Source organism: Mastomys coucha, unplaced genomic scaffold, assembly GCF_008632895.1.
Source record: "Mastomys coucha isolate ucsf_1 unplaced genomic scaffold, UCSF_Mcou_1 pScaffold16, whole genome shotgun sequence".
NCBI lineage: Eukaryota > Metazoa > Chordata > Mammalia > Rodentia > Muridae > Mastomys > Mastomys coucha.
Genome location: NW_022196898.1, coordinates 32,202,501 through 32,218,197, shown reverse-complemented (window position 1 = coordinate 32,218,197; position 15,697 = coordinate 32,202,501). Strand labels below are relative to the sequence as shown.

General features: G+C 40.9%; 1 protein-coding gene across 2 annotated transcripts in view; it reads right to left on the bottom strand.

Annotated features, from left to right (window-relative positions):
* Dchs2 (dachsous cadherin-related 2) overlaps positions 1-15,697 on the bottom strand; it is a 204,533-nt gene that overhangs the window by 64,333 nt on the left and 124,503 nt on the right. For both annotated transcript variants that reach the window (XM_031374196.1, XM_031374197.1), the window contains exons 4-7: positions 8,722-8,958; positions 6,790-7,800; positions 4,248-4,435; positions 3,005-3,104 (exon numbers count right to left, since the gene is read on the bottom strand). In XM_031374196.1, the coding sequence (XP_031230056.1) occupies positions 3,005-3,104; positions 4,248-4,435; positions 6,790-7,800; positions 8,722-8,958 (1,536 nt within the window). The remainder of the gene's footprint in view (positions 1-3,004; positions 3,105-4,247; positions 4,436-6,789; positions 7,801-8,721; positions 8,959-15,697) is intronic.

Genomic DNA, 15,697 nt, shown 5'->3' with positions numbered 1-15,697 from the left:
ACTGCACAGGCTTATGTGGTGTTCAAGTCCTAGAACCCAGATAGAGGTAAAAGGAAAGAACCAGGTGCATACATAAAAACAACATCCCCGACACGTAGAAATGCATGCTGAACATCATCAGGGTCAGCTTTTAGATGGAGTGATTTTCAGTGTTTTATGAATGGCAGGTCTGCAAAGCAAACACAAGAGTCGGTGTTCACTTTCAGAGCTTCTGCTCCATCTTTATTCTGTGGAGAATCACCTTCCTAATTAACATGGGTGCTCTATTCTCTACTCAATGGACCATAGATATGGGAAGTATGGCTTTTCTGGCTTTCAGGTAAAGGTCTTATGCCAGGATGAAAGCATCCCACGCTCTCTCTCTCTCTCTCTCTCTCTCTCTCTCTCTCTCTCTGTGTGTGTGTGTGTGTGTGTGTGTGTGTGTGTGTATTTCCACATCCATTTTTTTCCATGGGTAAGTCATGTTCTTCGAATACGCTCAAAATTAGAGAAAATTCATGCAAGGGCCATCAGAAGATATTCTGCTCCAGTATACCAGAACAAGAAAGATGTGCAGTGTTTACAAGAAGAAAGCACGGCGCCTCCTTGTGGTGAACAGGGAGCATGAACGGAGAACTTGCTTCCTCACTAAGCAGACGATGAAGAACCACTGACAAAGTCCGAGTCCCCAGTGAGGATGGAGACAGATCCTAGGGTATGCTGAAGTAGAGTTCTTATCTCAGAAGCGAGTTTACTTCTTCAAACACATGCCACAATGTGTCTAGGTTGATGCTTTTGAAGCTGTAGGTAGATCAATTTCATGGCCATGTCTTGCTCAAAGATAGTGTGAGTGTGTGAAACAAAGTTCAAACAGGTATTCTGCCCCTTCTCCTTCTGTGCACACATGATCTGCTCCAGGACAGCAAGCGGAAGTGCTGCTTCCAGGACCTAGCACAAGCACCCTGCAAGTTTGTCACATGTGTCTCTGTTCTTCAAAGTTGTTACACTCAGGAGACATGCTTTAAACTGGCTATGCTGTTCTGGCTGAAAACTGCTTATTAATTTCCTTTGCTTGGCTTTTAAATCATTTATCCTTTTCTTTCTGATCTTTAGGAAACCTTAACAAAGCAGAATGCAATTCTGTGTTATTACAAAGGTTTTCTTCCAGTCTATGACCTGAGACTTATAACATGAAAACGTCATATATTATAAAGTTATGGATTTTAATATAATTACATTCATCTACATCTTTAAACTTTTCGCTTGCTTAAAAGTTATTATATTCCCCTTAACATCAAATAATCAACCCCTTACATTTTCTTCTGTTAAGAATTAAGATTTTTGACATTTAAATATGACATATTTTATATAGTGCAAAGTAGATGTGTAATTTTAGTTTTTAATCTGTGTAACAACGTAGGTCTTTGTCATGCACTGATGGTCCATTTGCTTCCTGCATATTCTGTATCAAGTCTTCAGAGTCACCAGAAGAGGGCGTCAGATCCCATTATGGATGGCTGTGAGCCACCATGTGGTTGCTGGGAATTGAACTCAGGACCTCTAGAATCGTAGTCAGTGCTCTTAACCGCTGAACCATCTCTCCAGCCTATATCCAATCTACTTAGATGAATTATCTTGTCAACTGGTCTATTAGTGCGTCAGTACTCTGGTGTCTTCATTTTAAAAACTTTATGAATTGAAGTCTTACAGTGGCACATCTTCCATTTGTCCCTTTGTCACTGTCTTGATAAAATTTTTTTTAGCTCTTCTATTATGACTTTAGAGCAAGCCTGTCATATTTCACCAAATACTGGCTGATATTTCAACTGAAAATACACTAAGCCAATAAATAGACATTTAAATACCTCTTTTTTTTTTTTTTTTTTTTTTGGCTACTGGGCTTTCCTAATATGAATAGTACACAAACAGCCTTTTACTTCATTTACCTTCCATGTCTTTTATTAAAGCTTACAGTTGTTTTTTTTTTCCATAAAGGTCTGAAGCATGTTCTGCTAGAATTTTCCCTACATGCATCTGCAAGGCTAGGCCTTGATGGATGGAGTTAAAGAGATCTCCTTCAGAAAAACTGGACAACAGTGCAAGGGTCGATCACTCACTACCCACTGTTCAGAAAAAAGTCTGAGCAAGCAATGGCCTTGAAACCCACGCATTTTAGCTCGGCAGCAAATCCACCCCGTGTCTGAGCTTAATTCCGTGACTTCAGCACAGTGACCAAGACCTTTGAAACAGCGTCATCTCTGAAATGCTAGTAAGTACCACGTGATGACAGTGGTCCCTGGAAGTTTACAGACAGTTTAATTTCAGCATCTGCTCTTAGACCTCTGGGGTTTCCCACGAAGAGAATCAAATCTGCCTCAGGCAAAGACAAGGTTGTCTCTGGCTTTCCCATGTTTGTGTCAAACAAGATAAAGCACAAAATGCCTTTTAAAATGGTCTCAAACACAATGTCAAGTAAGGAAAAGGACCAGGACAAAGAGAAAGACTAAGCATTTTAAGAGAAAGCTTGAAAGTAAGGCTGTTCCACTAAAGTCTCCATAGAGTGCTCTGTATGAGAGGTATGGTTTGTGGTATGATGGAGCGAGGCACGACTTATTTTCATCCTAGGGGTAATCTTCATAGATATTCATGGGCACTCCAGCAAGCACATCACATGTTAATTACCACTTCTCCTTTATTAACTTCCACTTTCTCTTCAGTAAAAGTTGGCCTGTGCTTGAGGGTCTCACAAGTCATGCGTTTAAGATGGATTGTTTCTATTGATAGGGCATGGGGAAACAGCTACTGGTTTCCACAAAGCTTTCGACATTCTATTTTGTGGTCTTAAATATGAAGTGGTTATCACAGACAGCAATGGGATTTTGTTCACAACTTGGCATTATATTGTAAGTAGTCCAGGGCGTTCTGAGTGATCAAAGAGAAGGTATCTTCCTCAAAGGAGACAGAGGGGATAAGTGACAGAGGGAATTTTTAAAGCCCGTAATCCTTTATAAATATTGGCTTTTACCTGAAGAGATGGAGTATGTAAGTTCTGCACTGAGTCCTTCATCAAGATCCTTTGCAAAGACAGTTGTAACCAGCATATTGACTGGCTGGCCTTCCAAAGCCTGTCATAGAGACAAATAGCTTACAGATGAGTCAATAAAGCCTTAAAAGATGCATTGGTGAGCCTTTAAATGAAAGAACACATTATGCCAACCACCTACTCACAATTCTCAAATCTGCACACCACTCAAATGTCCACCATCTGAAAGGTACATGGGTAAACGTTCACAAAAGGAAGCCACTCTATCCATTAATTTTTTTTATTCAATTTGAAGCATTTGAACTGGACCATTTGAACCAAATGTGCAAATAAATTAGTTACAATGAATAGTCCAGACTAAATAGTTCTCTATATTTTGAAATTCTTAAAGAATTTATCATTCTCTCAAAAGTTTCTCAAGTTATTGTTTAGGATACTTGCTACAGTTCCAAAACTATCTACCTCTTTTTTTGGGAAAATATATCTCACAGTAAGTAGGAATTTTCCAAGAGTGATAATAAAATTCATGGGCGGGGCTCAAACATCCTATAAACCACAGGGAATTATAATGATATAATAAAAATCACTCTAACACTGTTGCCTTTGCCAGAATTTTTCTTCAACTCTGGATTTGGAAGATTGGTTTAAATCCCAACTTCCTCAACACCATTCTGGGTTGTTCACCACACATATTCCATCAGAGTCTAAACATCCAATTCAATTGTTTGGAGATCTGTAGTTGCTAAGCCTTTTATACATATGATTCACCTATTTAATATATATTCACTTACGAAGTACATGAACCAGCATTGTAATTTATTATAGAAATAATAAACATATGAAATGTGGAAAGGAAATGATGAAGTCATGTGTATGATTACAAGTTTGGCGTGTGCATCCAAACCCCACAGGACTACACACAATACAACTTCCAAGTGACTGCGCATCAGCTGCACATAAGAAGCTCTGCTCAGAGGTGCAGGCAAAGCAGCAGCAGCCCTCCCATGAGCCAGCGTGACTGACGCTGGGGTGACATCATGTCTATATTCAATGCGCAGGACTCTATTTCCTCTAATCGAAGTGGAGGCACAATTCTGAATTGGAATTATATGCAATGACATAACCATGGCTGGCTTGGTGAATTCACATCTTTTACCATAAGGTGGCGCTCAAAACAAATGACTCTAAAGGCATTACACACTCCCTGCAAATGGACTTGACAAACCTTGATGTGAAATTCCTTTCCCGGGAGACACTGAGGGAAATAAGGCCTGTTGTCATTGATGTCAGTAACTGTGACATAAACCAGCATGCTGGCATTCCGTGGAGGGGAGCCGTGGTCTGTCACTAGGACAGTCATGTGATGGTGCCCCTGGTGCTCACGATCCAATGCCAACCAATTGATCAGCTCACCTGGGAAGACAGAAAATCACACCCCGCACTGTATTAAAATACTGGCATGAGGGTGAGCAACTGCATCCAAAGTAATCCATGGGAAGAGAAATCAAATCAAAAGCTTTGACCCTGAAGACCATTCACTTACAAAGCAATTCTGCTCTGTGTGACTGTTGAAAAAATTTGCTGCCAGCTCTGGTGGTGTGTGCCTATAACCCCAGCAGCAGGAGGACAAAGGAGGTTTGGATCATGACTTTGAAACCATTCTGGGCTAAATAATGAGACTCTGCCTCAAAATAAAACAATCACTGAGGTTGCTCTGGAAATTATCACTTGAAAAATTCTTTCTATTTCAAATTACCCACCATTAATCATTTGTCTGCCACCCCCCCCCCAAATGAAGCCTATGATTTGGAAGATTTATAATGGTTGCTTTTGCTGCTCCATAGAACACAGAAAGCAAATAGCCTGCGGCATCCTAAGTTCTGGATTTGGTTTCCAAGTTTCCACCTGCCAGTCTCCCACAGCTAACGCCTTGGTTGCTCTCCGAAGCAAACACGAATGAATATTTTACAGTGTTTTGTATCTGAAGATTTTTTTGCCTTTGATATCATTACTTTAGAATAACTTGAAAAACATATTTCCTGAGCAGTGTCATGTCCTTTACATGTGACAATGTTGCTTTTAACTCACAAAACATGTGTACAGCAAGAGGCAGTGAATTCCCAAATGACTTCCCTGTCAGTACTTTTCAAAACGCATTTTGTAATTCTTGCTTAAAAATGTGCTACCTTTTAAAATCTCCTCACACTTCAGCATGGAAAGTCAGGATAAACTTCTAACTGCCTGTCCCCACTGCCAAGGGCCTGCAGAGGCCACCCATGGCTTTTCTTCCTGCTCAGCCTAGTACTGGCTTCCTTGCCAGTTCATGAGGCCATTGCCACCGAATGTTCCTATTACTAAGCTTTTTCTCACACCTGCCTAGAAACAGAAGGCTAAAGTAAAAGAGAAAGTTCATGTTCGCTGAGAGTCGCTGCATCCGTGAGCTCAAATTCGGTGTTCACTGTCACGTTTTCTACATAAACCATATTTAAATAGTGTTTATCATGACTGTGGCTTTAATAAATCAGACACACTGCGGCATTTTTAAAGTTCCAGTCTGTGACTCTGAAAGCACCATACCTAAATTGGCAAATGGAAGCTTTACTTCATGACGATCACCTGGAAGGTGGCTTTTTCTCATCTCTGCCTCCCTCTTACTTCAACTATCAGTCTGTGTCCCAGCTATCTATCTATCTGCTGGCAACGTAAATGTATGCCGTTGCATTTTATACTAGGCACATTTTATATTTAGGTTTTAATTTAAGGTGTCAAAGTCTAACTACATCACATTGAAGGATCCCTCCTGTTCTTTACCAAAATGAGATATAAATGTTTCTGGTGGTTTTGTGATCATAATAAATTTGCTTTCTCGTTTGACCTTGATGGCGTTTGTGTTTCACAAAATATATTTTGACTTTTTGATACATATATAGAGGAAAAGAAACAGTAGGTGCAAGCAAACCAGTCATGCCTTTTCCATAAGCAAAGAACATCAGAGTTCCCAGACATGAGGTGCTGGATTTATAAAAAGGCCATGAGCACAAAAAAAAGCAGGTTTTAGGATTGCGGTGGAGAGATGGTTAACCAAAGAGTATATACCAGACATGAGTGAAGACTCCCAAGAGAGGCACCCCAAACACGCCTTCACACAGGACTTAAGATGTACAAGCCTGACCGTGCCACTAGAGCAGTCTAAGAGGGCAAACAATCACAAGTTATTTACCAGTCAGCATACATTCTGAGAACATATCACTAACCAGTTTCATCACTGTGAACATCATAGAGTATATACTTGCACACACCTATCTGGCTAAACCTCTGTGACACACCTCTGTTCTTCGGCTATGAACTTGGGCAGCCGGTCACCATATTGAACAGAGAAGGCAACTGTAACATAGAGGACGTAGCCATGCCTCTAAACTATCTAAACAGAGACAGTAAAGACAGGGCAGAGGGGGCATGGCAATTGTCAATGCCATTAGAATGACAGGGTACCACTGTCCTGCCTGCAGCCCATCTTTGACTGAAACATGGTGTAGCCTGGACCTGCTCTGGCAGAGTGTGATGGGGGAGGTAACAGAATCAGAATAGGCGAGACTCTTCTCAATGTTAACCTCGTTTTAAAAATCACAACACTATCATAAAATACTGTTTGCCAAAACCTAGGTTTAAAATTCACTCGTGCTAAAGCTATACCTAAAGGTTTGAGGTTTGTATTTCTTTTTCCATTAAGATTTTTAAAAATATGGATGAAAGCTGCAAAAAGCTACCTGTGTTAGGATTCATCTTGAAGAACTTCCCATCGGTCAAAAGGAAATATGAGAGCTGCCCGTTCTTCCCAGCGTCAGCATCAATGGCTGTCATTTTGCCTATTACCCCTAGGGGGACAGGGCTCTCCTCAACGTTCAAAAACACCCTGTTCTGCAGGAAGGCTGGGGAGTTGTCATTCTCATCCAAGACATGAACTATCACTGAAGTGCTCGCAATCTGCAATGATCTGTCCCCTGGGGTTTGCGCAAACACTCTAAACTTGTATGTCTGTGTAGATTCATAGTCTAGCTGTTGTCGTAGATAAATCCACCCTGTGTGAGGGTGGATCCCAAACACCGCAGAGTCCACACTGACATCCAGAGAGTATATGATCTTCAAGGCTGGGCGCCACGGATCCAGTGGGTAGGCCTGTACCTGAAGGATTTGAGTTGTCAGTGGGAGAGACTCACTAACTTCTACTTGATAGACCAAGTTTTCAAAAGCCACCGCTGGGATTCGTTCTTGGCTCTCAATAACTACTGTGAGTACCAACTGGGATGCCTGAGGAGGAACACCTTGATCCTTAGCCACGAGAGTCAGCCTGAAGTCTGCCTGGCCTCCCAGACTCTCGCTGAGGTACAGCACCCCACGGCCTTGGTCCATGCTGAATTTGCTTGGTTGGGGGCTTGCGATGCTGTACCGGACCAGTCCATTCAGCCCGCTGTCTCTATCCTGCGCACGTGCAACGTACAAGGCTGTACCAGGCAGAGTGGTCTGGGAGATCCTAATCTCATCTGAGGCTGTGGGAAACTCAGGGCGGTTATCGTTGACATCCATCACCGTTATGTTCACTTCTGTGCTGCTGCAGGCTGGGGAGCTGCCGAGCTGTGCCTGGACCGTGAGGACAACTATGGGCTGTGCTTCATGGTCCAGGGCCTTCAGGGTGCGGATACTGCCCAGCCATCTGTGAATGGAGAACTTTCCTTCCAGATCGCCAGAGGAGATCCGATACGTGATTGGTTCTGAGGAATCTGAAGAGAGAGTGTACAAACAACACAGGCTAAAATAATGTCTTCTGGAAGCAGTGTATGTCCCACCCAGGAGAAGAACACAGTGGAGTCTCCACCCATGCACAAAGACTGGTGAGACATGGGGGCTTACACCCTTCTTAGTGACCAAAGGGGATGGCCAGTGGACAATGAGCACGTTAAGTCATTACTTTCTTCATCTTTCTTGCATTAGGTAAAAGAGAACCACATTACGAAAATAATTTAGACATCTTTTTGAGGAAGCCAAGTTAAATTTGTGTTGGTATTTTTTTAAAGATATCCACCTCTAAATGATAGGTATGTACCCTCCACAGAGGTGGGAAGAGGAAGATGAGAAAGGACAAGAAGGACCAGCTCTTACAAAGGGAGTTCACTCTCCAGATTTGTCCTGAAGAATTACCGTTACACATGGCAAGGGAGCCAGGCGGGAATATCTGCTTACTTACTATTTAGACCACCATAAACTCTTAAATTGTTCAAACTGGTAGAAAAAAGGAAATGTTTAAATAAAATACATTTAAGTTAAATCACTCTGAAACTCACTATGTAGTAAACCTGGGTTGTAGATAGGTGAGCTGGAAAGCTACATAAAGCAAACGTGTGGAGAGTAGTTGTGAAATGTAGTAAGATGTATTTTTATTAAAAAATAAAAAATATATACACTTTATACACCATAATTATTAAGCACTGTATTAAGCAGTCTTTAAAAAATACCCATTATTTTCTTATCAAAAATTGTAAGATAGGTGGAAACAACAGTGAAGTACAATAATCAGGCCAAGGGGTGTGTTTTCTAATTTATTTCGTATGGATTGAAGGAAATACTTAAGGTTGTACGACCTGATAAAACAGGAAAATATACGGTCATGGACTTTGGAGCAGTGTTAACAACTCAGGACTTACTCAAGGACTCTCTTGCCTTCACTGTTCCAACGAGCGTGTCTTTTGGCACGTCTTCATAAACTGAGAAGGTGTACTTGGGCCTTTCAAACTCCGCAGGAGCCAGCGTGGTCTGCATGACGTGGATGGTGACATCAGCATTAGTGGCAGCTGTGAGCCCGCCACCATCTCGAGCACAGACCATCAGAAAAAGGGTGGTGGCTTCCAGATGGCTGAGAGTTGATGTTAAGTAAATAATCCCTGGATAGGAAAACAAAGAATCAACCAACTGACAAGATGCAGTGAGCGCTGATGGTCGTACCTGGTCTAGAGACTTTACAGGGTCGTGTTTAATTTTATCTATGCACTTGACTGGGTCTTTGGTTTCCCAATTTGGTCATACGCCATTCTAAGTATGTATCAAACAGTGTTGGGAGATACGATGCACATTCAAAACCAAAGACAGAATATAATAGCTTTTTCTCTGGAATGTAGGTTTTCTCCAATAAGTCAAAGGCCTGGATAGAACATAAGAGCTGACACACCTCAAATCTTGGAACATGCCAGCCCCATAACTGCATGAACTAATGCCTTGTAATATATCTCTTCCCTGGTTGCCTCCCTGGAGAATTTGAATTGACACATCTATTTTGCAAGAGGAATTTGAGCCCGCTTCTAAATGAGGTCCAAATTCTTCCAAGCAATAATTTCCTAGAGTTTAACCATTAGGCATTTTAGGAGCATGTCACCTCATCAGAAGAATCTGTGTTGCCCCTTTTCTTACTATTATATCAGCAATGGCAGATAATGAGAATAACAGGGTGGAGGTTTCACTTTTCTAATGTGGAGTTGACACATGTATAGGGTGCTCACAGCCTGACCAGGTGTCAGGATCCTAAGAATCAGAAGTTCAAAGTCATTCTCAACTACTGTGGTAGTTAGCTCTGTCAACTCTATACAACTTCAAATCACCAAGGAAGAGAGCATTAGTGAAGAGAAGCTAGACCAGGCTGAACTATGGGTGGATATTGTTGAAGAATGGTCGTAACTGATGTGGAGAGTGGAAAGTGGACAGCACTATTCTCAGGTGTGGGTCCCTGAAATATTAAGGGTAGAGACAGTTGACTGAGCACTGAGCATACATACATTTATCTCTATCCGTTATTGGATGTGAAGTGACTAACCGCCTCAAGTTCCTGCCCCAATTGCTCCATAAAAGTGGACTGTAACCGAGAACTGTAGGCCAAACCAATTCTCTTGCTAGCTTGCTTTTGGTCGGGGTATTTTATCACAGCAAGAGAAATGGAACCAGAAGAACACCTAGGGTGTTATAAACCAGCCTGGGATACATGGATATTGTCCCCAAATGAATGAATGGATGAATGAATGAATGACTATTTTTTCAACAATGTGCTAAGTGCTTTCTCGGCAAGTGCAGTCAGTTGTCTTCTTACTACATCTTCACATGGCAGAGAAACTTGAACTTGGCTTTTGCCTCTTTTTGTTTTTCTGAGAATTCTGTCTTAGTTACTTTTGCATTGTGAAGTAAAATACATAATTCAAGGTACCATTGAGGCAGAGAAGTGGGGACAGAAAGTGAATAAAGCGGTTGGTCACGTGGCATACAAAATTAGAAAGAAAACAATGTTATGCCCAGCTCATTCTTACCTTTCCAGCGACCTATGGGTCACAACTACTTAGGCAAACCTCTATCTCCAAAATATTTACTTTATACTATGTTACATTAAGATTCACAACAGTAGCAAAATTACAGTTATGGTATAACTATAACGGTGACAGAAAACTAGTTGTCACATAACTCCTAGATAATCATTAAAGAAGTTCTCGTATCTAATCTTAACCTTGTGTATTTCAAAACCTATCCCTCCTGCTTAGGATATTTAACCATAGGGAATATTTAACCATAGCACGTTGAAGTTTGTGTCCCCAAACCAGACAGTCAGAGTGTGTACTGGGTAGTTTTGTGTGTCAACTTGACACAGGCTGGAGTTATCACAGAGAAGGGAGCTTCAGTTGGGGAAGTGCCTCCATGAGGTCCAGCTGTTGGGCATTTTCTCAATTAGTGATCAAGTGGGTAGGGCCCCTTGTGGGTGGTGCCATCCCTGGGCTGGAGGTCTTGGGCTCTATAAGAGAGCAGGCTGAGCAAGCCAGGAGAAGCAAGCCAGTAAGAAACATCCCTCCATGGCCTCTGCATCATCTCCTGCTTCCTGACCTGCTTGAGTTCCAGCCCTGACTTCCTCTGGTGATCAACAGCCATGTGGAAGTGTAAGCTGAATAAACCCTTTCCTCCCCAACTTGCTTCATGGTCATGATGTTTGTGCAGGAATAGAAACCCTGACTAATACAGAGTGCCTTGATTCTTGATGAAATTGTCTGACCTGAGATTTGTAGGAGTCCGAGTCTTGTGAACTTGCTTAAGATGGCTGATGAGAGCTGTTTCTGTGAAAGTTGCATGGCCAGCTTAACCACTGTGGTATACCCAAAGCACAAGTTTACTCTCTGGGTTTTAAAAATATCCATCTTTCTCTTGCACTCAGCAACTGAATGAATTTTGTGATGTTTTCTTTTTTTTTTTTAATTCCTGCCTTCAAGTGCTATGAATGTTATATTTCTGATTCTATATGCTAATTTTATGTTCTCAGCACTAGGCCTACTCATGAATGATTTTGATTAAATCTTAACAGAAACAGACTCTCACATAGACCTGGCATCTTACACATTTTCCATATGGGGAGCTGATTCATAGAAGCAAGGCAAGACATCCATTCTTTAGAGTTTATGGAATAATAAAAGACCATGGAGACATATTCTTAGACTCAGATACAACTGCCTTCAGATCCTTGTTCTGTCAAGTCACAGTTGGCCTTGAGCAGTCTCTTAAACCTTCTGAATCTATTTATGAACCATAAACAAACTGCAGAATGACACCACATAGTGTGCAGATAAGCTGTAAGTCTCAATGAAAGAGCATATGCAAACATATGGCTTATCACAGGCCTGATATACATGGACTCTACAACATTAGCTCTCTTCTCTCCATGTTAAGGACTACAGGCTTAGGTGAATAATTCCATGTAGCATGAAAATACGATCATTTATGGTGAGTAGTTAATTTAAAACTTTATGCAGACAGAGAAAGATGAGGCAATCAGGGGACACCAACATTCTGTAAAACCCTATGGGAAAGAGGACATAAGAGCCAGGAGCCCATCTGTCCTCAAAACTTGCCTACCAAGTTACAAAGATGAATTTTGGAGAGGGCTATAATGGCCCTTCTCATAACAGCATATCCCACTTCCTCAATAAACTGGCAATTTTATATAACCCAGTCTTAGACAAGTGTGCATTTTCTATTTCTCTTACTCTAGTGGATGGTTCTATCACCTACATACTTTATGCGTTTACACTGTGTTTATTAAAGTTAATATTTTACAAGTACTTAAAAATTCTCCCTAACTTTACAAACCTAGACACTAACATGAGCAGTTGGCATGAGTATGGGCCCACAGCTCCCACTGGGGAACCCCCAATACCCTGCCAGTGGACTAGGCTAAAAGACCAGAAGTTCCATCTCTTCTTTCATATGGCCACATGAAAAACTCTGAAGTTCAAGAGAACCAACTGAACTCATTTACTCCCTTGAACAGAAAGGAAGATCTTTCTTAGAGCCAGACCAGAACTCTTTGTATACCTGTGTTGGTTCTGTTGCCTGAGAGAATCAAATGAAGAAGTCACAATTTTTGGCAACAACGGAGCAAAGAATCCCATATTATCTGAAGACTAGATTACTATAAAGGCAGCAGAATAGGTTGGAAGGTCTGCTTCCAAAACACATATCTATTTGCAACCCCTGAAGGAGGCTTTTGTAATGGAGGCTTTGCATGAAACTGAAGGCTTTCAATAATGACTAGAGCTCTTCTAAGAAGAAGAAGTGAACCAAGAAGAGGACCAGGTAAGGATAAAGACAGGGCTAGAAACATGCTGCCAAGAGTCAACAATTGCTAGCAGCCACCAACAACGCTCCAGGAAATACAACACTTGGTTCTCAGGCATCACAGGCATCAAGCCCATAGCACCTTCTTTTCAGATGTTTGGCCCCCAGAACTGTGAGTCAGTACCATTCTGTTATTTACGGTCATTTGGTCTGTGGTACTTTGTTACAGCAGCCCTGGGGTACCAACTCAGGGAGTAAGCACCTGGTGGAGCATGGTCTTCTGAGTCATAGAGCCTTGGCTGACAGGAATGGCTTGAATGATCTCATATAGGCCCCCTCTCTTCTGTGGATTACTTTCTAGTTGGTACATCACACAATACATTCAGGCAAAATGGTCAATATGGGCAGAATATGGATAAAATTCAGAGACTCGTAGAAAATGGTCAATCAGCACTGTCAAATGATAAGATTAGCACAAATTTAATTTAAAGACTTTGACTGACTTTTGTGATTCTAGAATTGGGCCATGCTTCATGGTTAGAGTATTCTGAATGAGGCAAGCAGAAGAAGCTGACTTCATAGTGAGAAAGGAGTAGAAGAAAGTAGAAACAGAAAACGTGATGGGTCATTTCAAAGCTACTTTTCTTGTAAAAATTAAAGCAAAAAGGAATTCCTTATCATGTTGGCTAAAACTGTCTGATTTATGGATCAGGTCATGAGCTCTCTCTTGATTGTTCAGAGAGTCATCATGTGTGACTCCATCTTGGCTTGGACTGTGGGGCCTAATATAGAACCAATGGCCCTGTACAGATTTTACTTAATGATATTCATTATTATTAACAGACTAGAGTTCCATATTCTTACATCTTTAAAAGCATATCATTTTCCTCCTCCTCACAGAAAGATTCTGACGATGGGTACAAACTATTTTTGAAATATTTAAAAATAAGATTAAATATACATAATAAAGCCATGCTTACATTATTGCTGTTCTTTTGTGTCTATTTAGGATTCAGTGGCTAGAGAAAATTATAGTCTTTACAGAGAAACTCGTGTGTGTGTGTTTGTGCGTGTGGCAATTGTAACCAAAGGTTGACTCACACATGTGTCTCAGTGCTGCTATAATTACTTCCCAAAAAAATAAACAACAAGATAACTGACAGATGCTATTTGAATAATAAAACAGAAGCCTGCTTTATTTTGGTGCTTTAGAGAAAACAAAGTTAGACAATGCATAACTGATGCCAGTGTATCTGTGTGAACTGGTGACAAATAAAATCTAACTTCTCCCTTTGTTGTCTCCTTGACCGTCTTTCTCAGATGGACTGTGCCCATCTGAAGTTTCCCACTGCAACAGGATGTACTGATGGCTGCTCCACATAACCATCTCACAGGAGACAGGCCATAATACTCTCTGAGCATCTGGGTATCCGTGGAAGACAGAACACTGGTGGAGTCCTGCAGAGCTCAGATATCAGTTATACATGAAGCAGAGGCAAAGGCACTTTCAATTTACCTCAAAATGGGATATCTAAGTACCCACACATATTGTTAAGGACCCTATATATGTGCAGAAATGAAAGGGTTATTACTGCCATCTAATATATTAACCCTCTATTTTTCATATGGATTTTTAAGGCATAGCAAGGGTGTGGCAACTTTTTAAAGAAACTGCTCATGGCCCAGAAATATATTATCCTGAGTTACTTTGGCTTTAATTACCTTCACAAAGGATATTTGGTCAGATTCTACAATTTACTTCAAATATGTAACATCAGAGATAGAAATAATTTGATGGGCTGGAGAGATGACTCTCGGGTTGTAAGAGATAGCTCCCGGCCACCATAACTCCAGCTCCAGAGAATTCAACTTCCTCTTCTGGTGTCTATAGGACACTTGCACATATTCACACACACAGATGCACAAACACACTCACATGTACACATACTCACACATAAAGAATAGATAGACTATAGATGGATAGGTAGAGAGATAATTTTTTAATAAAAGAGTTTGAAAACATCCCCTCAAAAAAAGTAAACTACTTAGTTAAAAGAACTTGCAAGTTCTATTTGGTGTTTTGATCTCAATGTGAAATTATGCTACTACCAGCTGCCTCCCTTCTGTGGGTGATTTGAGTCCTAAGTGTATAGTACTCCCCAAACACTCAAAAACACTGGCATTCAGTGACTTCGACATGTACTCTAAAGATCTCCTCTAAGTCAGCTATTTTTATCTTTTTAAGAAATCAAGTTTTAAATCATGCAGCCAGTATTTTCCATCTCACTATGTGAGGAAATCTAGAACTTTAATAAGAAAAAAATGATATGCTATAATTTTGAATTTCAAAGTAATACTTCCTCGTGTTCACGATCATGCACATGAAAGAAGACAACCACAGAACATCAAGAACCACAGAAAGGAACCTCAGTGGGGATTATCTGCTTCAGCCTTGGTCCTCAGACTCCCTTCCCAAAAGCAGCTGCTTTGTAAAATGTGAATATGCAGTCTCTGAAAGAATAAATTAATAATAAGAGATGGTAAAAATCAAATCATGCCTGGAGACATTAAGCAGCATACTGCATTGAGTCTTGATTCAGATAATCTGCCAAATCCTAGTGATCTTGAGTGGGTGTTCCCTTTAATGGCTCTGTGGTGTTCAGAGGGCAGAAGACCAGACCACAGTCTTCTATGGGTAGGGAGAGGCCAGGGATTGAAAGCCTATCCAGCATTTGTCTGATAAAATTATTTCACAGAGTTTCAGCTGAACAGTGAACTGGAAATAAATTACTTCATCTCCAGTGGACTGCAAAGAAAATTGTCTGACTTGAAGCTCAGTGCTAGAGGTGGGAAACATTTCTTTTGAGAATTCCTGAATGTGAAACAGCTCTTGTATTCATCTGAAGTCTGGATTAACAATACAGATGATGTGGAAAAAATTGAAGCCAAGAAGAAATTTAAGTGGTATAGCACTGGAGATGAACTGAATGATACGGCATAGGCCAGACATACAGGATGCCTGGGGTCCTATGGTGTGTGTGTGTG